At 36.6% G+C, this 21,801-nt stretch overlaps 5 protein-coding genes and 1 non-coding gene across 9 annotated transcripts; 2 read left to right on the top strand and 4 right to left on the bottom strand.

The window, feature by feature from the left end:
• Positions 1,336 to 5,089, bottom strand: LOC109728410 (ras-related protein RABE1c-like). The gene is made up of 9 exons (XM_020258807.1): positions 4,936 to 5,089; positions 4,718 to 4,856; positions 3,654 to 3,726; positions 3,418 to 3,518; positions 3,258 to 3,323; positions 3,075 to 3,172; positions 2,484 to 2,546; positions 2,299 to 2,391; positions 1,336 to 1,631 (listed from the first exon to the last, which is right to left on the bottom strand). Exons 2-9 carry the CDS (start codon positions 4,788 to 4,790, stop codon positions 1,545 to 1,547), a joined length of 654 nt encoding a protein of 217 aa, XP_020114396.1. The 5' UTR covers positions 4,791 to 4,856; positions 4,936 to 5,089; the 3' UTR covers positions 1,336 to 1,544.
• On the bottom strand, positions 7,458 to 9,768 carry LOC109728405 (40S ribosomal protein S15a). The gene is made up of 4 exons (XM_020258799.1): positions 9,633 to 9,768; positions 8,167 to 8,310; positions 7,931 to 8,091; positions 7,458 to 7,799 (listed from the first exon to the last, which is right to left on the bottom strand). The coding sequence occupies exons 2-4, from the start codon at positions 8,297 to 8,299 to the stop codon at positions 7,701 to 7,703; spliced, it is 393 nt and encodes a 130-aa protein (XP_020114388.1). The 5' UTR covers positions 8,300 to 8,310; positions 9,633 to 9,768; the 3' UTR covers positions 7,458 to 7,700.
• LOC109728286 (actin-depolymerizing factor 7) lies at positions 10,466 to 13,777 on the top strand. Of its 3 annotated transcripts, none has more exons than XM_020258659.1 (4): positions 10,466 to 10,672; positions 11,083 to 11,348; positions 11,442 to 11,618; positions 13,480 to 13,777. In XM_020258659.1, exons 1-3 carry the CDS (start codon positions 10,670 to 10,672, stop codon positions 11,590 to 11,592), a joined length of 420 nt encoding a protein of 139 aa, XP_020114248.1. In that variant the 5' UTR covers positions 10,466 to 10,669; the 3' UTR covers positions 11,593 to 11,618; positions 13,480 to 13,777. The 3 variants fall into 3 exon arrangements, with proteins under 3 accessions (XP_020114248.1, XP_020114247.1, XP_020114246.1); XM_020258658.1 differs by lacking the exon at positions 13,480 to 13,777 and adding an exon at positions 11,801 to 11,978; XM_020258657.1 differs by lacking the exon at positions 13,480 to 13,777 and having other exon boundaries at positions 11,442 to 11,964.
• On the bottom strand, positions 14,451 to 14,524 carry TRNAV-AAC. Its single transcript has one exon. It is a non-coding gene; the product is annotated as a tRNA-Val (tRNA).
• Positions 15,195 to 18,892, bottom strand: LOC109728399 (zinc finger protein GIS2-like). 2 transcript variants are annotated; one of them, XM_020258790.1, is made up of 4 exons: positions 18,669 to 18,892; positions 18,383 to 18,580; positions 16,600 to 16,689; positions 15,195 to 16,285 (listed from the first exon to the last, which is right to left on the bottom strand). In XM_020258790.1, the coding sequence occupies exons 2-4, from the start codon at positions 18,484 to 18,486 to the stop codon at positions 15,769 to 15,771; spliced, it is 711 nt and encodes a 236-aa protein (XP_020114379.1). In that variant the 5' UTR covers positions 18,487 to 18,580; positions 18,669 to 18,892; the 3' UTR covers positions 15,195 to 15,768. The 2 variants fall into 2 exon arrangements, with proteins under 2 accessions (XP_020114379.1, XP_020114378.1); XM_020258789.1 differs by having other exon boundaries at positions 18,383 to 18,892.
• LOC109728329 (putative F-box protein At1g50870) lies at positions 20,235 to 21,380 on the top strand. Its single transcript, XM_020258715.1, has one exon. It carries the CDS (start codon positions 20,235 to 20,237, stop codon positions 21,378 to 21,380), a length of 1,146 nt encoding a protein of 381 aa, XP_020114304.1.

Raw genomic sequence — 21,801 nt, 5'->3', positions numbered from 1 at the left:
AGACACCAAAGAAGATAAATTACAGAGAGAGAGAGGTTAAACTGTGTAAGAAGGATGATCTAAATTAAATGTACGTGCCGATTCCTCTTTATCTCATCCTAACTAGCGTTACATTAACATTCCAAAGTAAAATTTGTCACGGAAGGTTGATTTTTGCACTGTACCGACCATACCTAGCGCAATTCTTGATGATTAGCATTTCAGATCTCAATTTCGAAATCTAATTGTTTCACATTTATAACTGAGTTTTTTTCTAAAAAAATAAATAAAATCGATAGTGCTATCTTTCTCTCAAAAAAATTTTGTGGTGCCTAACATAGTCTAACTTCGTGACAACTACTTACAATAGTTGATCATTATTCTATATAGAATTTTGTTTTTTTTTTGAGAGAGAAATGTAACATGTTATTCTTATTTCTTTTAGAAATAATTTATTTAGATGGGATCTCAGATATCAACCATCAAATCCTTCGCCACTTACGCTAGGAACGGTCAGTTTCTACATAGAATAGTTGATTGTTATTTTGAAAACTTTCTTTGAGATCTCAGGTTCAGTTACTGCTTTTTTTTAAAAAAGGAATTCGTAGCCTCTGGCTTCTTGAGTTTATATACATTATCAAGTTTTAGAAGAAGTCTTCTACTAGGAAGGGTCTACAAATAAGTCCCAAAACAAGAAAAAAAAAAAAAGGTTTAATTTACCTACTAGAAGAATTTTGCTCGATCATCTCACAACCAACAGCGAACTTTTAATCTCTCTTTATAACATCTTACAATTGTGCTAAAATGTTACTAGAGAACAGCATGAACTTGCTAACGTTTTTTTTGAAGGTATAAACACATGGATACCTTCTGAACTAGATCGTGGAGATTTAGCCCGCAGAAGTTGCCCAAAATGTGTGGTAGGTCCCCGAACTTTTGACGTTTTCCAGTTCATACCATACTGTTTTACCTAAACAATTCGCTCACGAACTTGCCTAATTTCTTACAATACCATCCCCACCTTAAATTGAACTCTCTGATTGATCCCTGACGTAATATGGGGGCCAAGAAAAATTGTCATTTATTCTTTTTATATTCAAAGCTCCTGACAAGTTGGATGGAAAATGGGTTTGGCGACCCTAAACCAAAAAATTCAGCAAAAGGTCAGGGACCAAATTACAATTCACCCTAACCCATAAAATTCTGCGGAAAAGGTTACGGACCAAATTACAATTCAACAAGTTCGAGGACTACCAATACAATTCAGCACTGGCGAAACTTGATGTATTTATTCATTCATACAATCAACATGAAATGGAATTGAACTGCAAAAGACCAAAAGTTAACACCACAGAATGGAGATGAAAAGCTTGGCCAACCAAATCCCAAAATCAAAGGCTTTCGAGTCGAAGAATTCCGGAAATACATTACAAACAAAGAGAAGTTGTTGCAAAGAATGAAATGACAACAATACAAAGCATCACCGTATCATCAAATTATCTTCGCACAAATATCCTCCTATAAAAAACAAATTAGATCCAAATAAAGTCAAAGAGCATTCATCATCAGGAAGTACCGCAGCAAGATGACCTCGAAGCTGCAGCACTCTCAGCAGCGGCCTGGTCCGGTTTGTTAATCTTAATCGTCCGATCCTGTAAGCGCAATAAGTTTTTGAGATCCACCCACTAGAGAGTGGGTAACTTTTCCACCCTAAAGGGGTTGAAGTCATAAAGACCCACTATCTTTTCATAATTGAACTTTGACCCGCTAACCTTAATTTGGTGCGAGTTAAAAAAATAAGTTAGTACCCAAAATGTAGTTTTGATTTGGTTCCAAAAGATTCACCAACTAAATTATGCCGTGGTAATCTTTTTGTACCAAACCATATTGTGTGAGCTAAATTTAGCTTTTTGCGCCAGAGCAAACATACAAAACTTAGATAAAAGCAGACCCTTTGCACCAAATCAACCTAAGTTGGTAAAATTGCAACGGGAAACAAGTTAGTGGTTTCTCTAAACAAATTAAAGTTTGCGGGTCAAACTGCAATCAGGCAAATGCTAGTCAATTTTTCTGAATTTATCATTTAATAAAAGACTAGACTGCAGGAATCCCATATAAAAATCTATTTTCGCACATTCGCCTTGTGAAACCTATGCTTTCAAATGAGATATTTCATCACTATGCTTCCTTTGTTTGTGCTCCTGAGGCAAAATCCGTCACTTATAAAGAAAAACGTCGGTTTTAAATTTCAGCATGCAAATGTACGAATAGCAATAATAGGGTATTCCCCTGCATATCAGCCCAGAAAACGATTTCTACCTCAGGTTTTGAATCAGTCTCAGCAAGTCTCTGCTTGATATCTCTAGCGATTGAAAAAAATACCTGCTCCACATTTAAGTTTGTTTTTGCACTCTGCAGTAGATGAGACATACATTCAGAATAGCAGGTAAGATTCTTCAGAAGGTCTTAACAGAAGTGGGGGATTCTAACAATGTATAACTCACAGTTTCAAAGAACTTAATGCCATATTCATCGGCAAGTGCTTGCCCCTTTGCAGTAGGAACAGCCTATATCAAAGAAATTTAAACTTAAAATAAGGAATTGAGAGAGTCCAAAAACTGGTGGGGCCATAAGAAATTAAAGGGTAAATCGCACCGCGAGTTCCAAACCTTTTTTGAAGTTCTAAATTAATCAGCAACCTGTCAATTGCTACAATTAGGTCTCTCCCCTTGGCATTTCGTTGTAGTCCAACCCTTCTCATTAATTCCAAATGGTAGGGATGTACAAGTCCACATGAGCAGCACGTAAGCCACCTTCTAAGTAAAACTGACCCCAACATGCACATGAGAAAGTTTGACAATTGCTAATGTAGCAGTTGCTTGGCACTGGCATTGACATTTCCATCCAATTAAATGGAATAGAAATGGTAAACTTACAACAGAATGCAGGGGAGCCAGTTACAACAATTGAAAGGTCGGGGACTAAACCAAAATATAACTAAAAGGTAAAGGTTGAAGACCTCTCCTTCAATTTACCCAGCAATTAAATATTCAGGAGCAACATGTCAACAAAAATGCAAGTCCAGTAAGGCATACCCTTTTGCTTTCATCCATGTCAGCCTTGTTGCCCACCAAAATCTTGTTCACATTATCAGAAGCATGTTGTTCAATGTTCCTGATCCAGTTTCTTATGTCTAGACAATGCAGGAACCAGAATAAGGATAAGCAACAGGAATAGGTCCAAGTTTTAAATTATCAAGAGAATCAGTAAGAAGGTACTGTTAAATGATGACTCGTCGGTGACATCATAAACCAGCAAAATACCCATGGCCCCTCGGTAATATGCTGTGTTGATTATTTAAATTAGTCAGAAAATTTTATTTGATGGATCCATTTATGCTTGCCAATTAGTCAACATAGAAGAAAGTAACCAGCCTACCAGTTGTAATAGTCCGAAAGCGCTCCTGACCAGCTGTGTCCCAAATCTGCAGTTTGATCCGCTTACCATCCAGCTCAATTGTTCTTATCTTAAAGTCAATTCTGTGGAGAGGTCACCCATGTGAGTAAACCAACAAGAATTCTGATCATTTAATAATACAGAAAAGAAGGGAAATTGAAAAAAGTAGACAAGCTCAACAAATGGATACTGGTCTCCATAACAGAAACAGAAGTTACCCAATTGTAGTAATGAAGCTGGTGGTGAAGGAGCCATCCGAGAATCGCAAAAGGAGGCAACTCTTACCAACACCTACAGGGCCAAAAGTTCCATGTCAAATATTTTAAATTGTGTTAAAGCATAGATAAATTCCCAACTAATCTGACCAGTTTGGATGGTTTTACACTGAATATCACTCAACAAATAGTAAATATACAGTATTTGTTAGCCATCAAAGAAGACAATCATGGAAGAAATATCATTAGCGATCAATGATAATTTTTGTGAACCATGACTACTTATTGAGCAAGATTTCAAAATCGATTGAACAAAACAGCAATCCTTCCTACTCTGCTATAACAAGTATAGTCCAACCTTCCACAGTTCAAAATATTGCTGATCAAAATTATGCATAGATTATATATAAAGGAATCGAGATATCACAAGCTAGTGAATTTCTAAGTAACCAGCCGAGCAAAAATTAAGAGAGGTAAGATCTATATCCATGATTCAAGTCCTTTAGAATGGCTCGCACCATCCAATCAAGTAACCAATACAATGCAAAAATTGAATGTAAACTTCTATCATATTTTGCTACAGTCAGTCATAAAATTATCACTACCATGTGCAGACTATACAAGAAGTAGACCACCTGCATCCAAACACAAGGTCAAAATTAACTTCCTTTTTTTTTTTTGAAATGCAGCAGCAAAATGGTGCTTGTTTTCATTAGTATCATCATATTTCATTATTTACTTTTGTACGTGTGAACATTCGGAAATGATCACATCACACCAACATCCTCTAAGATCTAAATTTGATTTAAACACAGCCTGATCAAATACCTCCTCGAAGATGGAAGTCCTAATTCAATCATCAAAACTAAGCATAACTTAAGATCTCAAAGACACACTGCCAATGATCTCTATCCTCAACCAGTTCAACCACATCAAACATTGATAATAATAGGAACAAATCAACAACCATTTCGATGATGCATCACAAAAACCAAATAGAAGTCGCAGAGAAATGGAAACACGAAGCCACAACAACAACGAGATCCAATCGTAGACTAAAACCTTACCACTATCACCGATCAGGAGAAGCTTTATAAGGTAATCGTAATCCGCCCTAGCCCTAGCCGGTGGCGCAGCCATGGACGAAGACCGCAAAAAATTCGCCCAAAAGGAGATCCGATCGAAGGGAATCGAGAACCCTAATCCCTAAATCCAAAACAAACATATCAAAAAAGAGCGCAAAACGAGGATTAAATCGAGAAAACAAAGGGTGAAATAGGTGTACCGGATTCCGATTAGATCGAAGGAAACAAGGGATCTAATCGCGATGGATCGAGGGATTAGAGTTCGAGATGATTTTTACGCGATCGACATCGTTTGTAATTTGAACACGACCTCGTCGATTTGCTCATTCAATGCTCCTCTCTCGAAACAAGGAGTAAATAGTGCCTGAACCTGGTTCATAACTATAGTTCATACACCATATTTCTTAAATCTTATTAAGGAGGGCTCAAAATTAGAATCTAATTTAGTATAATACGCACTTTATAACACCCAGATTCTAATATTGTAAATTGATATCTAATTAATAACTTTTTAAAGTTAGTATATTTTTAAATAAACCTTACAATATTCGTTTATTTAAAGCATTAATTACTAAGTGCATAAGGATACACCAGGTGCAGGCTCTTAGGAAGGAGGAACCGTCTACGGTCTAACGGTTATATATAAGGGTGTGAGGCTGACATGTGGGGCCCGCACCAAAGCGGCGTCGGCATATGCGCACAACCGTGATATATTGGCGTTACACTGTAGAGGATCCTTTAATCCTTTTGGTGGGGCTCGTTGGGATCATGCTGAGCTGGCACGTCGGAAATGGACTGGTAACAACTGTTTCGGACCCACGAAAAGTGACCAGAAAAGGTGACCACACCAAATTTTGGGAAATTGCATAATACAACAAATTTGGTTCCTCGACAAAAATTACTTATCTTAGAGATAATTTTACCATCAATTACATAAGATACTAAAATTTTACATATGTGATTCTCAACTGTATAAACCAAATAAATTATTCATACTTATAATATATTCTATTATATTCAGCCAAACAAAATATATGTATGTATTAATGATGCATCTCCACTTACATATATTTTTTTAACTAAATTATATTCTAATTACATTCAATCAAACGGCTCGAAAGAGACATAAGTGCAAACTTATAAATATTATTTTCTTTTTAAATTTTAATAAAACATTCGTTGATTTATGTGATTATATAATTTATATTATATTTATAAAATTACATTCCACCAAGTAGAGTCTTACTCGGATCTGTTGGTGCGTTGGCCTCCTAAAGAGGAGAAATTCTACACTGTCACACTTGCACCACGTCATTAATAACAAGTCAATTACATTCCTTCTTTTCAAATAAAAGTATAATAAAAATACTTTTTTACAATCATGATGGGACACATATTCTTAAAAAAATTAATTTGATTGGTTTGTTACACCACGTCACTAATATACCCGTTGCATTCTAAAATTTTTCCCCTAAGATAGTAATTTGATTGGTTAAAAATACTACATCAGCAATATAACTTTTGTAAAACCCTCTTTTAAGAGAAAATCTACTATGTCACATTTACACCACATTAGTAATAACTATCAAATCACATCTATTTTTTTAAGAAAAAAGTTTAATAAAAATATTTTTCTAACAATCATGATAAGATGGGTAAATTTAAAAAAGGTATCTTATTGGTTGAGAATAACATCTCAGTAATATAATTGATACATTCTAGATTTTTTTTTCTCCTCTAGATACCAAACACGCACTTCAATATCTATAGTTGTCGAAGTTATGATCTAATTCTTCAATAATAAAGCTCTGCCCATCCATAAAATAACTAAAAAAAAAAAAGAAAAACGGTAAGAGGACAAAGAAGCTTAGCTAGGTTCCCAATTACCCATAGGCAGAAAAAGTGAGAGCTCAAAAGGAGAATGGAAAGAGAAGAGAGAGGCAAAAAGAAGAGGAAGTGCTTGGAGTATATGCTGAGAAGATCCCCTCCATCTCTATCTACAAAAGCTTTACCAAACATTTCATCAAGCCTCATATATAGCTTCTTACTAAAGCCCAACTCCTCCCTCCCATGGAGCTCCTCTCCATCTTAAGCTCCGAGTCCAAGACGGAGTTCGAGCATATTTTTGGGCTCCCCCGACAATGGCCTGAGTCGCAGCGGCGGCGGCAGCGGTGGCGGGATGCTGCATCTTCGATTGCGGAGATTGTGCGGTGATCAACAGAGGCTGTTTAGGGCAACTTAGAAATCTTTGGCAATCCTTGTTTTCTTCTTTTAATCTTGAAACATTGTTATGGAGTTTACCGTTGATGGTTGTATCATCACTGATCAGATTTTTATAATGCTCAGTAATTCAAAGAGCCCTAATTATTTGTTAACTTATGACTTTTCTATTTATCTTTTGATAGTACATCTTTTTCATATATCTTTATCTACTTGTAACTTATGCGCTTGAAACAAGCGCTTATACATAACATACGTCATGCGTTACCTGTGCTAGATAGTACCCAATGGCTGATTAACACTGCAGAAAATTGAGGAACACATCTGGGATCCCTGCAGTGGTTCTTAGAATATTTGGCAACAAGTGAGTATTTCATCGCCTCAATGCAATTGCAGATGGGCGATGGAAAAAATAGTTTCCGTAAATCATTTGTTTCTCATGTTACTTAGTCTCAACAACCACAAGCATCACTCAAGATTTTTGCAGAAACTTAAAAACTAATTTGAACTCAAATTTCTACGCTGCAGAACAAGGTTTGAAATAAAGCAAGAATTCAGATTACACAATCTTCAAAGGAAACACCAACACTTTCCTACTGCATTTGATAGTTCACAGTAAACACAAACAAAAGAACAGCTTTGATCGAAGTTCCAAAATTCCTCTAAAGAGTTCCTCACAGAAAATCATATTCTTAATCATAAATTATACCAATATTAGCCTCCATCTCGCAAACAAAAATGCCTTCTAGTAGAAAAAGCCAAGTACTTTACCGCCAACGTTCTTTCTCCTAGCCTCTTCATGATCCATGATACCAGCAGAAGTTGTCAGGACAATGTACCCAAACTGTACAACACATAATTAAGCAAAATGTAACACTACATCTGGTCGAATTCATATTTAAGTAAAATAGCTGAAATGAGAATATAAAAAATGGAATCCTCTGGACTTCCCAAAGCTACAGGTAAGCAACAGACCTGACGTGAAGGAAGCAGTCTTGCAGTCCACGGCTCGATTTCTTTAACACCAATATCAAAGCGAGGACTAATAACACCACATTTGTTCAACCTCCCATTCAACTCAACAACGATTTTACCAGCTCTGTGATCATCAACATATTCAAACTCGCCAATATATCCTGCAAAACAATTCAATATGAATATAAATTAGGCAACATTTTCAATAGAGACGAGAAATTAATAAGAGTACTAACCGTGCTTCTGCATAACAAGAAGGAATTTGATGATCACTTTTGACGACGGCCTAATCATCACCTGTCGCTTCCCACGCTTCTCAGCGTTGTACATGCTCTTAAGAGCATCATTCAAAACACTAACTCTCACCATCCTTGTGAATCCTGCAAGAGTAAGGAGGAACTAAATGAAAGATGCCAATTGAGTCAATTAACACACACCCGAAAAACCACATAATATATATATTACGGACAAAAATCCATATCTGTATTCCATGAAAAATAAAACCCAAATTCAAAGTTAAGCTTGTCCATGCCCAATGTGGACTCAAGTTGAAATTGCTTGGAGCTAACAGCCCAACAAATTGGGTACAACAGAAATTTGAAGATGTCATAATATCCAGATTTAGCCTTAAAAAGCTAGTATTTTTGTTTTATCCGTTTATCTCCTTCACAACATAGCTCTAAGTAAAAAGTATGACCAAACAAAATTTCAGAAATTCATCCTATCTATACATAGCATGATATGGAAAGAGACAAGTTTTGGGTCTGCAGTTAAAAACTTCCCTCAGCAATTTCTAGCCACAGAAAGAAAAACATATGAGCTTCTAATATTAGATAGTAAATAAAATATTATCAGGAGAAGCGAGACCGGAGCATGCAAAGTACATATGTTTGACCGATCACTTCCGTGATAATCAAAGAGACCAAGGCTGATATGGGCCAAGTTAAGCGTACCAAACGCAGGGTATTTTGCAGCTACAACCGCAACCGTGTTAATATCTCAGATCGAACGCATTACCACCAAGAATCAACAAAAGGACGGGAAAAAGCATGAAATCTATGGAAACTCATAACCATACATCTAATATTATAGCAATTCTCTATCTATTTTTGTTCTCGTAAACAAATATATTTATGTGTTTCTCCACACCGCTTGTTTGGTAATTCTTGTTACTTTACTAATTCATCCTTACATAAAAAATACAACTCCCGTTAGATTGTTCACGCACTCTTTTTGATAACATTAATCATCAAACATCAAGTAAACCTCCCAGAAATTCTTATATACGCCGTTTCATATAATGTTAACAGTTACAATAACAGTAAAATTTATGGATATACGGTACTACTGCAATACCTTGGTACCTGGGATTAGCCCCTGAACATCTCACTTAATCAACTTCAGCCCGTAAATTTTCTCATAAAATGTTACAAAATCATCAAAAAATAACCAAAAACCAACCTTTTCCCATGATACACAGTAAAAGACACTACGTGAAGAGCAACAAAAAGACCAGATCGTCCCGTCCCCAAAGGATCCAACAAAACAATAAAAAAAAGGCTAAAAATAGATAAAATCGACCACATCAAGGTGGGGAAAAACTGATTAGATTCATAGATTACCGCGAAAATGGAAGTCGAGATCAGATTAAAGGAGCGTTAAACAAGTATTAGTCGCATACTCAGCGAAAGATCTACCTCACCTGCTTAGAAAAATCGAGAGCAGGAGAGCGAAAGAGGACGACGAATCGAGAGGCGAGCTAAGGAGAAGATGAACAACGGCGGCGAGAGAAAGGGTTCGAATAGAGGAGGCGTTTTAAGGGTTCGGGGGAGAATGAGAAGGAAGTTAGGGTTTAGTTATGGGCCGATATTTGAATTGGGCCTTGGCCTTTTAGAACCGGTTCCGTAGTCTGATGACTTGGACCGGACCGAACCGGACATCGTGATATGGGCCTTTTTGGCCCAGGTTTACGCTTTTTGGTCCAAAAAGTATAATCTAAAATATTTTAAAATTTTTTTAATATAATAGAAATAGAAGTATAAAATTAGTGCTTCGACTTTTAGAATTTAAATATTTCATTTAATTCTAAGGAATAATACATCGCAAATTGCACTGATTCGATTAAATATAATAGTTTTGGACTGATTTTTTCTTTTATTTTTTGCCTTGTAGTGTTCTATGTTTATGTTTATGTTTACTAAGTTCGTCTCAATGATTTTCTAGTATTGTTATGAGATGAGAATAGCAGCCATTCTTTATATATATGTCTTTTGTTTCGGATTCTCTAGCTCTTTAGCACCAAATCACTTACAAAATTAAAATGCTTTAAATCAACATAATAAGTAAAAGAATCTAAGTCAAATTAAATTTCCGGGGTCTATTTCAGAATAACTGATTAGTTGGAGGAGTCATCTGACTAATCTCTCTTCTTATTTTTTTTCACCTTTTAAACATTTTGAAACGATTTAAATTATCAAAAATAAAATATTATATTATATTATATAAATATATAAATTAAAAAATCCCACCGCCCCTACCACGCCGAAAGCTATTATTCCCCTTCTTTTTCACGTCTCATCACTTTTCGCTCCGCTCTCCTTCCCCACACCACCCCTCTTCCATCATCGCGTTCACATTCTCTCTCTCTCTCTCTCTCTCTCTCTCCTCGAGTTTCTCTCTTCATCCTCGTCGACTCGTCGTCTCCCTTTCATCTTCGATCGATCGCCACCGCGGAGAGAAATGGTACAAGCTTCTTCTCCTCTTCGGATTGTTTCCTCTCTGATCCTAGGGTTTTCGTTGATTTCCTGTTTCTCGTGCATTTTTGGGCGCCATTTGAGCTCTATAAGTCGCGATCCATGCTGCTTTATCCGTCGTAGCTGGATTATCCTCAGATTATTACGATTCTATTCGTAGATCTGATTATTTCACTGTTCACTGATTCATTTGTGGTAGATGATGTGTATTCTTTTCTATTTTTGGTACACGAATTGCAATATTTAGGCGTAAAATTAGAATGCTTAGATATATCCAACACTGTCGCTTGAGCTTCTCCCACCTGAATCCTCTTTACTTCGTAGATCTCCCGTTACTTTTGTAATTTTTGAATATTTGCATGATTTAGCTTTGTATTTTGTTGATCGATGCGCTTGTAGGCCAATGCGGCGTCGGGAATGGCTGTGAACGATGAGTGTAAGCTGAAATTCTTGGAGCTGAAGGCGAAGAGGACTCACCGCTTCGTAATCTTCAAGATCGAGGAGAAGCTGAAGCAGATCATCGTGGAGAAGGTCGGTGAGCCGACTCTGAACTATGATGATTTCACCGCGAGCCTCCCAGCGGACGAGTGCAGATACGCGGTCTATGACTTTGATTTCGTCACGGAAGAGAATTGCCAGAAGAGCAAGATATTCTTCATTGCTTGGTAATCCCTTTATTTTGCTTATATTGTATTATTGTTACTGTCGATGAGGTGAATAGTGCTTGGTAGTGAGCTATCTCTTGTGTTTATCGAAAGGTCGCCGGACACTTCGAGGGTGAGGAGTAAGATGCTCTATGCTAGCTCAAAGGACAGGTTCAAGAGGGAGTTGGATGGTATTCAGGTTGAACTCCAGGCAACTGATCCTACTGAGATGGGATTGGATGTCATCAGAGGCCGCGCCAACTGAAGCTGCATTTATTCGTAATGCAATGGGTTAGTTGGCTGCTTACCTGTGGTGTTCATAATTTCACGGGACAATGTGTTGGCTAGATAATATGGCTATTTCTTTTTCAGTTTATTACATACTATACTGTTTTGCCCTTGAATAACATCATTAATTCTGGCTATGCCATTTGTTATTCTCCCGGACCTATCTGATGGGTGTTTCCTTGTAGAAGGATGTTTACAAGCTAATGATTGCAGCGGTTTGCGGTGGTAGCCGGACAGGCAAAACCCTTGTTTCCTTTTAGATGGTTGTGCACCCATTTGAGTGTTGTCTTGACTCTTACTGCTTACCATAATAATCTTTCTATGTGATGGATTCGTAAATTTTGAATCACGTTCTTGTATTCATACTCTTTTGATGTTGCAAAATGTGTAGTATGGTGTTAACAGTTCTTATACCTGTTTTGATATCTTTGTTTGCAAACATTAGTAGGATTTCATCTGAAGTAGGCAATTTTGCCTTGTGCTACATTTGATTTGCTCGAACACTTCACTATAGCTCATGGTCAATCAACCAGAATTTTATGTAATTGTGAAACTGGTAAACCTGTATGCTCCAATAAAGTAGATTAGGTTACGTTTGATTTCGTTAAATCCATTTTGAGCCTAGTCCATTAATTTTGATTCTTAATTGCATTTTGTTATTTCTTAGGAATTTGAGATTGTCTTCATATATGCTTTTGGAGTCAGAAAAATCATGGAGCAAAATCCTATATGCTAGCTGGTTGGTTGGAAGGATTTTGAGAGGAATTAATCTGTACTGGAGAAAAATAAGGCAATAAACTATAATAGGATAAGGTCATATCTTGAAGTTTATAGTTAAAAGTAGGGTTTATTCTTTTTGTTATTGTTGGCTTCGATTGGGGTTTTGATCATATGATGGTTGACTTTGATAGCTTGAGTCAAGCTATAAGGTGTTTTTTTGTTGAAGTGCTTTGTGAAATCAGCAAATTAATTATCAATAACACAAAACTAGTGGTAGGTAAGTTATGAAATTTTGTTGTTGAAAGATGGAAACAGAAGATTGTATGTTGCAAAAGGTTAATTGTCAGCAGCAGAATAGAACCTTGTTTCCCATCAAGTTTCTTATTGCAAACAGCTCACCACTAATCTGGAATATTATACCTTATCTTCTGCATTGGACCGTTAGGAATGGAGATTATTTTAGGTTAAAGGAAACACTTAGGAGCCAAGAAGATACACACACAATTCTTGGGAAAGATAACATGCATTGAAGATTTTGTAACATATCGTAGAGCTTATAGCACGTCTTATTTATGGGGTCAATTTTTACCTGACCTGGGAAATTGACAGCAGTGACTTGAGGATGATATTTACATCAATGCCATTTTCGATGTTCGTCTTGTATTGTTCGTCATGCTGTGGTGAAATATATTAATTGTGCTTACTTTTATATGGTTCTATTTATGGCTCGTTGCCTCTTCGTCCTTCTATTCGCGATTTCTGTCTTTCTGGATTGGTCTCTTTTCTGTGCAAAAAATTATAAGTATCTAGTAATTTTTTGTTGGTGCAGAACTTTCAAAAGTTGGGAGATTGAATATTTATTTGCTAAGATGATGTTCTTCCTATGGAAATAACCAATTTGGTTGATAGCGAATACTGATTTGAGTTAAATCATGACCAAAATAGTGCGAGTGTGGTACTAAGTTAATGTCGGAAGTATTCGTCTTACTGATGCCGTTTTGAGTCATATTAGGGTCATACTGCAGTAGATTTAGGGACTATTTTTTTTTCGGAAAAAAGACTAAGCTTTACATTAATGAATTTCTGCCACACGACTTTGTTGTGCTTTTAATTCTACTAATCTGGTCTCTTTCTTATGATTTAGCGCTATAAGTTATGGTACATTTTGCCGCACATTCTTGCGATTCAGTGGTTATGAGCTCCACCAGGAATTGCAAATGTTATTTGAAACAACAGCGGTTGTTAAGCTTGGCTTGGCTCTCATTGCCTTGGTCTTCAACGTAATTGGTAGCTGTGATTTTTCTCTTCGCCTTTTGTTTCGAGTCTTCTTCGAATAATTGAATGGAAGTAGATTGCTATGCTATTGTTTGGAACATTGCCAATGGTTTTGTGTAAATATTTGTTGTGGCACATTGTTTGAAGATGAGGAAGGATTGTTTGGCTCGGCTTGTGATTGCTTCTTTTTCTTTTTCTTTTTTTTTGTGAGAAACAAAAATTGCATACGTGACAAATAAAAAGTTAGAGCTTTTGCGGAAGTTATACATATGGGTAAAATGTGCTAGTAATTATTTTTTTTTTTTTTAGAAAGGTAGCATGCTATCTGTTTCGTTTATTTTTTAAAAAAAATAAGTTTAACTGAAAATGTGAATCAACTAGAATTCGAATTTGGAATTTCGAATATCAACTATCAAATTTTTTGTCTCTGGTGGTAAAATGCCGGTAATTGTTGAGCTTGGATTGTGAACAGTTTCTCCGTGCTCAACAACTGTCTATTAAAATTAGAAATGTAATTCCGGATATTTTCCATTTAGATCAAAAGGCCAAAATGAGCTCTAAATTCAAAATCAAAGGATCTCGACATACATTTTGGTTTCCACTTTTTATTTATTTCTGGGTCCGTCCTTTTTTTTTTTTTAAGAGAGAAGGATCTCAACATATATTTTGTTTTCCACTTTTTATTTATTTCTGGATTTTTTTTTTTTTTTAAGAAAGATAGTAACACTATCCGTTTTATTTTTTTTATTTATTCTAGGCGCTTTTAAGACGCCTGTTAATTAGTTGAGTTGGTGGCTGAAAGATAAAACCAACGAACAAAAAGAATCATAATTTAAAAAATGGCGTCGCCCGGACTCGAACCGGAGACCTTCAGTGTGTTAGACTGACGTGATAACCAACTACACCACGACACCTTTTTGTTTCTGTTCACTACATAGAATTATGTAAGGTTATTTATCTCTCACTTGTGCTAACCATATCCTGGTTAGTACCATGTCCCTATTTTCTTTTTTATCTTCTTTTTCCGTTTTTGAGAGAGAAAGAATGATAACATGCTACCATTTTGTTCATATTTTTTTAAAAAAAAAAATTAACTCAAAATCTAGAACAACTGGACTTTGTAGTTAGAACCTAGAACCTCAAATATGTTATTTTCATTTCTGACCATCATAAAATGACGATTCCATAGGATTTTCTTTAAAAGGTGACAGAGAAGGCCTGAGAAAACATTGCACGATACAAGAAACTTGAGATCTTGAAGTGTCAGACTATATAAATATATTTTTTTTCCACAGTACAGAACCTAGCCTGTTTTCTAAAAAAAAATAATAAAGAAAAAGGTGCAGTGTTTCCTGGCGTTGTTATATAATTTTATATAAATAACAGTAAATTTTTTGTTAAAAAAATTAGGAGGAGGCAGTGATCTTTACAAAGCAATATTACTTATCATTATCCACAAAAGAAAAACAGCCAGCCAGGATGCTCGTCGTGAAGCATTACATAGTCACCAAGCATTAAATACAGACCAAATTCACCCTGATCGCGATCAAATTCCATGTATCCCATTTGTCAAATAATAAGTCATACTCAACTAATAATAAATCATATAATAATAATACTCTTGTGCAAACCAGATTTGCCTACATTACATTCTCAGTGCTGTTTTCAAAAAGAAAGGAAAACAACACAACATACCATACTTACTTTCCAGCAGGTAACTCGAGAGTTACAAACACAACCTGCTTAAATTAACTATCAAACGAGACATTGAAAATGACAAACACAATGCAAGGAAAAGCAACGAAATCTCCCTGAGCACATACGATCCAGTAAAACTATAATCGCGCAGGTTGAAGCAGCATCCGGCGAAATAAAAATAGTCAGAAAATAGCTAAATAGCTCGAATAAAAGAGTAAAAAAAAACACGCTCCATCTCTTCAATTTGACAACATACGCGAGAATCGGGAGATTAAACTGAAATTCTAAATCGGCCAGAGGGCAATTAAAACATGCCTACTCTCAAACAGTAACTCCGGATGCGAAACCACCAAAATGAACAACCTGGCAGCCTGCTGAAAACCTTAAATATCTGCAAAATACATTAGTGAACAAAGATATATCCCACATGCACCTAAAAGAGTTATAATTAATATGCCAATCAGTATCTGCGAAACCCACGATCAAAGATCCGTCCTGATGGGCACTCATACGCCATGTGGCCACGCCCACCACAGTTGTTGCAGATGATAACGGTAACGCAATCCCGACTTATGTGCCCTGTCTGCCCGCACATGCGGCACATGATGTCACGGAAGGGTCCTCCATGGATCTCAGATGCCAGCATCGTCGAAGACTTGGGGCAGTTGCGGGCCACGTGGCCAGATACGTTGCAGAGGTTGCAGACCGGGTCGTTGGGGCAGTCACGGGCCAGGTGGCCCGTCTTGCGGCAGTTGTTGCAGGCTTTCTCATTGGTGCACTCTATCGCGATGTGCCCAGGTTTAAAGCAGTTGTTGCATAACCTGTCATTGTTGTTTGGCCCACTGCAGTCACGTGCCAAATGGCCTGTTTTGTTGCATGTGTGGCACACCGGCTCATTCTTGCACTCACTGGCGACATGCCCATTCTCCTTGCAGTTCCAACATACGGTCTTGGAGGTGCACTCAGCCGCAATGTGCCTATTACCGAGAAGATGAATTAGTAACATAAAGGGGTTTTTGGAAAAGGAGAAAAGGATAGATTCAATAAACAAAAAAGCTAGGAAGAATTAAAGTTGTAGTATTAACTACTACAGTACTACTAGAATTGAATAGCATAGACAAGATGCTGAGTGAAACTTCTATGGACTAAATCGCACATGTATTTTTCTTTCCAGAAGGGCAAGGAAAAGAACAGCCTATCATATCTTGTATTAATACTTAATAGTCAGAGGAAACCCCAAAAAAAAAAAACAAAAAAACAAAAAAAAACAAATTGCATAGCATTATTTTACCCTGGAAAAGCGCAGTTGTTGCAGACAGCAACATTAGGACATTCTCTGGCATAGTGTCCAGGACGCTTGCAGTTCTTGCAAATGTAATCCCTGGGGATAATACATACAATTGCCAAAAAAACAATTAATAATATAAATATGAGAATACTAAGTAAGAGAGAGTGCATGCTTATAATGACGCCCATGTATAGTAAGATACTTCACAAACATGTACTATTTTACACAAGGAATGAAAAGATTGTCATCTAAGCATTCAATACTTCACAAAGATGTACTATTTTACACAAGGAATGAAAAGATTGTCATCTAGCTAGCCCCAATTAAGTGACACAAAGCCTTAAGATTTTGTAGATTTTCTCCACTACGATGCATCTGAGTGCACTAAGATAGTAAGATGTATTACATTTTTTGTTTTCCTTTTATTTTGAAAAAAGCTCATATTTGGAAGCGATAACAAAACACTGAAGATCTTCCACGCATCATCTTCAAAAGGATATTTGGAATGGGGATGAAATTGATATTTTAATAAAACAGTGTAAGAAGAACAGGACCTATAAACTTTGTAACAAGAGAAACACAGATGTTGTCATTATTCATGCCGATTGGATTCTAAAAATTCACTAGCCCTAGGAATGAGTTAGAGTTAACAGATATAGTAAATATAGTAAATTTGTGGCGTCAAATAAAGAGAAAGTTGTTCCTAATAAGTGAAGACATACCAAAGTTGGGGCCTACAGTTGAAGAATAGGAGATTGAAACGGTCAATGTACATGAAACTGGAATAGAAATATTAATGTTCCATTAACTTTGCATTTCTTCAATGAGAAAAATAAGCCTGATCCTTCCATCGAGTGACATGGTTCACCGAGTGACATGGGTTTTGAAAGAAAATTTTCTAAAAGCAAGAATGACTGATATTGCTTGAAAAGGTACACAAGAAATATCATAACGACAGTCAAACATGAGAAGATAGGGAGAAAAAAAAAAGATAGAAAAAAAAAGAAACAAGCATGCGGATATTAAAAGATTCATCTATTAACGACAGAATAAAGCTTCAAATGGCTTGGACATCCACAACACATATAACACCAACGAGAAAAATTGATCGCTCCAAACTGATGGCGTCATAAGACTACAAGAGAGAAAGTAAAAATACAATGTTATGGCAATAATTATTAGGTGGGACGTGGCGTGTCCCATAGATGCACGACGGCAAATGCTATGCCACAATAACAATAGAGAAGCCAATCACTTTGGAACTAAAAAAACACAAATTTACAGATCGACCATTCTATACAATATTACTTGATCCTACAAACCTATGGCGGGAAAAATATAAACGTGATGTATCAAGGCTTTAAGACAGACGTACATTACGCTGTAGTACAATTTCCATGAATACATTATCATGATTATGTTACCCAAAAATAACTCAATTAATCATTATCACTCTTTACACTTAAATTAAATGAAAAGAACATGCGTCTTTCAACACGAGGCAACAAACCAAAAGGCCTCAACAGTTCATAAGACCTAGACATCTATACCGTAAATTTACACCGAGCTCTAGTCGATCATCAGATTCACTCAAGACAGCAGAAACTCATAAAACCTAAAACAAACTCTAGAGGAATCAAAGAACAAACCATAAAATTTACCTACGAATTTAAACTCGTATGCAATTCAAAGATGAAATTAACACCAAATTCACTTCCATATTAGATTAATAATAATCCGTGCAAACAAAGCAACTAACAAATCAACTAAAAGATAAAAATCTCACCTGTAGCTGGGGCGATCTCTCCTATACGGGGAATAGCGGCTCGACGTGCGCTCGCTGCGGAATCGTCGAGTCCGCACAGGACTCCTGCTGCGATCGGGACTCATTTACCAACAACAGGTTACACGATCTCCCTCAACAAGCTACAAAATCTAAGAACATCAAACCCTAACTCCGATCCACTACTCCTCCTCCACCTCCCTGCTTCAGATGTTCAAATCAGCGATCAAAGTACGAACTTCGTAGAACCTAAAACCCTAGACACATTCAATTAGCGGAGATTGCATACATTAGCTTTAGATCTCAAAATTGCGCTCGAAGAACTAAACTGAAACCAAAAAAAAGAAAAATATGAGCTAATATTGAGATTAAATTAGTTTAAAAAGGGTTGGAGAAACGAGGGATCTTCGATGGAGGAGGAAACGGGTCGGAGAGAGACGAAGAAGAAGGGTTAGAGAGAGAGAGAGGAAAATTTTGGTTGAGGTAATACTTAGGATGTGCCACTCGTTTGAAATTGTCCCTAACTCCCTAATGGTAAAATGCATCGAGGCCCACCAACAATAGGACTTTTCAAAATGGACCCTCCTAACTTTAAAGTTTTTTTTATTAGGACATTTTAAAATTTAAATTTTTTGGAATTGAATTATGCTAAATACTTTAGTTGAAAATATTGTTAAATTTTTTATTTTATTAGCCATTGATCATTAGACTAAATTTTATTTGTTAAAAAAAAATTAAAATTATTAATTTGGATAAAATTATTAATGAATTTGATTATATTTTTATTTTTTGACTAAAATAATTTAATTTTGAATGATTAAAAGTTAAGAGAGTTTTAATCAAAAAGTTTTTGGAATTTAATTTTGAATGATCAAATAGTCATATATTTTGATATCACTTGAGAAATACCGATCGTCCCTAAAGCAAATGACAAAGGGTTTGGTGGTTGGTACCCAAGACTTAAGTTCGAATCCAAGTTGATTCACATTTCTAGCTAAGTTTATTTCTAAATAAAATAAACGAAGCGGATAGCGTGCTATCTATCTCTTAAAAAAAAAAAAAAAGAAAAAAAAGAAAAAAAAAAGATATCACTTGAGAAATAACCATAGGTATTATATGTTTCATGGCTTTTTTCTTTTTTTTTTATTTTTGAAGAAAGGTAGGCTTGTTGTTTGTTTTATCCATAACAAATATAAATTGAGCTACAGAAGTGAGGCAACTGGCGCTGAGAATCAAAACATCCCAACAAAAGCAACCCAAAAAAAAAAAAAAAAAAAAAAAAAAAAACTCCATATATACCCTCAACAGAACCATAAAGCTGTGAGAATATAACAAAACAAGCTAACATAAGTTACTAGTCTTTTTCATTTTATTTTAATTCGAAATGGAGAACAAACCTTCACATTTCTCATAAAATTATTATAAAAAAATCAAACTTTAAATATAAATATTGCAAAATATTAATATAAAATATATAAATAAAAAAAATAAGTGGCGTTTCAGGTTAAGAACGTTTAACTGTAACCGTCGCCGTTTTGGACGGTTAGGATCACTTGGACGGTTAGTTGCTCCTCCAAACAAAATTCGCTCTTCCTTTTTAAGTCTTATTTCCTCTTACTCCATCCAATTCTAATCTGAGAATTTGAGTACTCAAACCCTCACAAAGTAATTGAAAAGCCGCAGCTAATCAAAGGTCTCATCGATTCTCCTCAAGAAGCTCTTTATAAGTATGTAACCTTTCCTTGTTTCTTTAGATGGTGCAACAAATGTACGTATCATGCATGTATTTGTTACGTCGATCGATCGAATCATCTATAGCTAATAAAGCTCTCTTTGTAATGGATGTGGTTAAAGAATGAAGAACGCGCGGTGGCCGTGCATCTCCGATGATCTCATCGCTTACCGTATCCTCCCTTGCCTCCCCACCAAAGATCTCGTGCGGCTGCAATGCGTGTCGAAGAGCTGGCGATCCTTGATCTTGAACGATCCCTATTTCGCCCGCCTCCAGGTCGCCCACGCACGTTCTCGTCCCGCTCTTCTTGTGATCACCGATAAGCCCGAGCCGAGCTTGTACACCGCAGACCCCAACTCGGTCGGCTTCCCGAAACTTTGCAAGCAGTTCGATGATCAACGGTATTGGCACCCTCCGAAGATCATGGCCTCGTGCAAGGGTATAATCTGCGTTAGCCTGGTCTCACTTAGCTGGGACAGGATGCTGCTCTATGTGGGGAATCCGGTGCTAAACAATTGGATACTTCTTCCTCCGCCTTTTGATGACGATCCGATCGTGAGCATCGGATTGGCCGTTAATGAGATGGAATCTGGTGTCGGCTACAAGCTCGCCGTGCCCTTTCGCCGTTACGATAGTGACGAATTAGTCATGGAAGTAAGTTTCAAGGTTTTAGCTTCAGCGAAGGGCTCATGGGAGATTTCTAAGGAGAAAGTTCTGACGTACAGCTCGCCGTTTTGGTCGTTTAGGTACGTTACCAATGTGGAAGGGACTCTTTTTTGGGAGCATCACGAAAAAGCGATATGGTTTGATGCGAAAGAAGAGCGTTGTGGCACATTATCATTGCCATCGCAATTCAAATACTGTAAGCATAGACTGGGAGAATGGAATGGGCACCTCAGCTTCATGACTACTGAAAATGGGGAGATTTCTATATGGTCTTGGAACAAATCCTGTTGGTCCAAGAAGCTGTTGCTGACGATCGAAGCCGTTGCTAGAGAAAATTTTCACTTCTTCGCATCATTGGGCCTCAGAATGAATCTTAGAAATCGAAAGTCTGAATCATTGGAGGCAATTCTTCGAAGAAGCACGGTAGACATTCTCACTTTTGCAGCTAATTTCATTATATTCGAAGTTAATGAGAAGCGTATCTGCTATGACGCAATAACTGGAAAAGCATGGAGAATTAGTAAAAATTCTATAAACAGAAAATCCGGACTTTCTTATGTAAACAGCCTCCTAAAATTGACAAATACGCGAGTTGCAGAGTAATTGGCTGCTTCTATTAGGTGCATATCGTAGGAGCTGAACATAATTTGGTATGCGAGCTATCACTTTGGTAAACAGTTCGTCAGATGGTTTTCTCGCTATTGTGCAGCTCTTTGTACGGTTCTTTTGTTAGTTTGTTTCACTTTCCAAACATTGCAAAACAACTCACTCATATAAGTTTCCTTTTCTACGTATAGCAGCTAATATAGAAATCGAATGAATCTGATGCATTTTTGACATGCGTAAATTTTTTGGATTCATTATCTGCAGAGTTTGAGTAAGATGCATTATCTGTTAGGTTCTTGAATTTTGTTGCTGCATGTTTCTATTGGTCGCCGTAAAGCAATACAGCTATATGCAAACTCTTTTCCTTTAATCAGGTGGCAGTTGTAAAGATCTATAGAGCAGGTTGTCTTTCGCAGAC

This window comes from Ananas comosus, linkage group 23, assembly GCF_001540865.1.
Source record: "Ananas comosus cultivar F153 linkage group 23, ASM154086v1, whole genome shotgun sequence".
Taxonomy (NCBI): Eukaryota; Viridiplantae; Streptophyta; class Magnoliopsida; order Poales; family Bromeliaceae; genus Ananas; species Ananas comosus.
The sequence above is the reverse complement of the archived record's forward strand: the minus strand, read 5'-3'. Positions and strand labels throughout refer to the sequence as shown.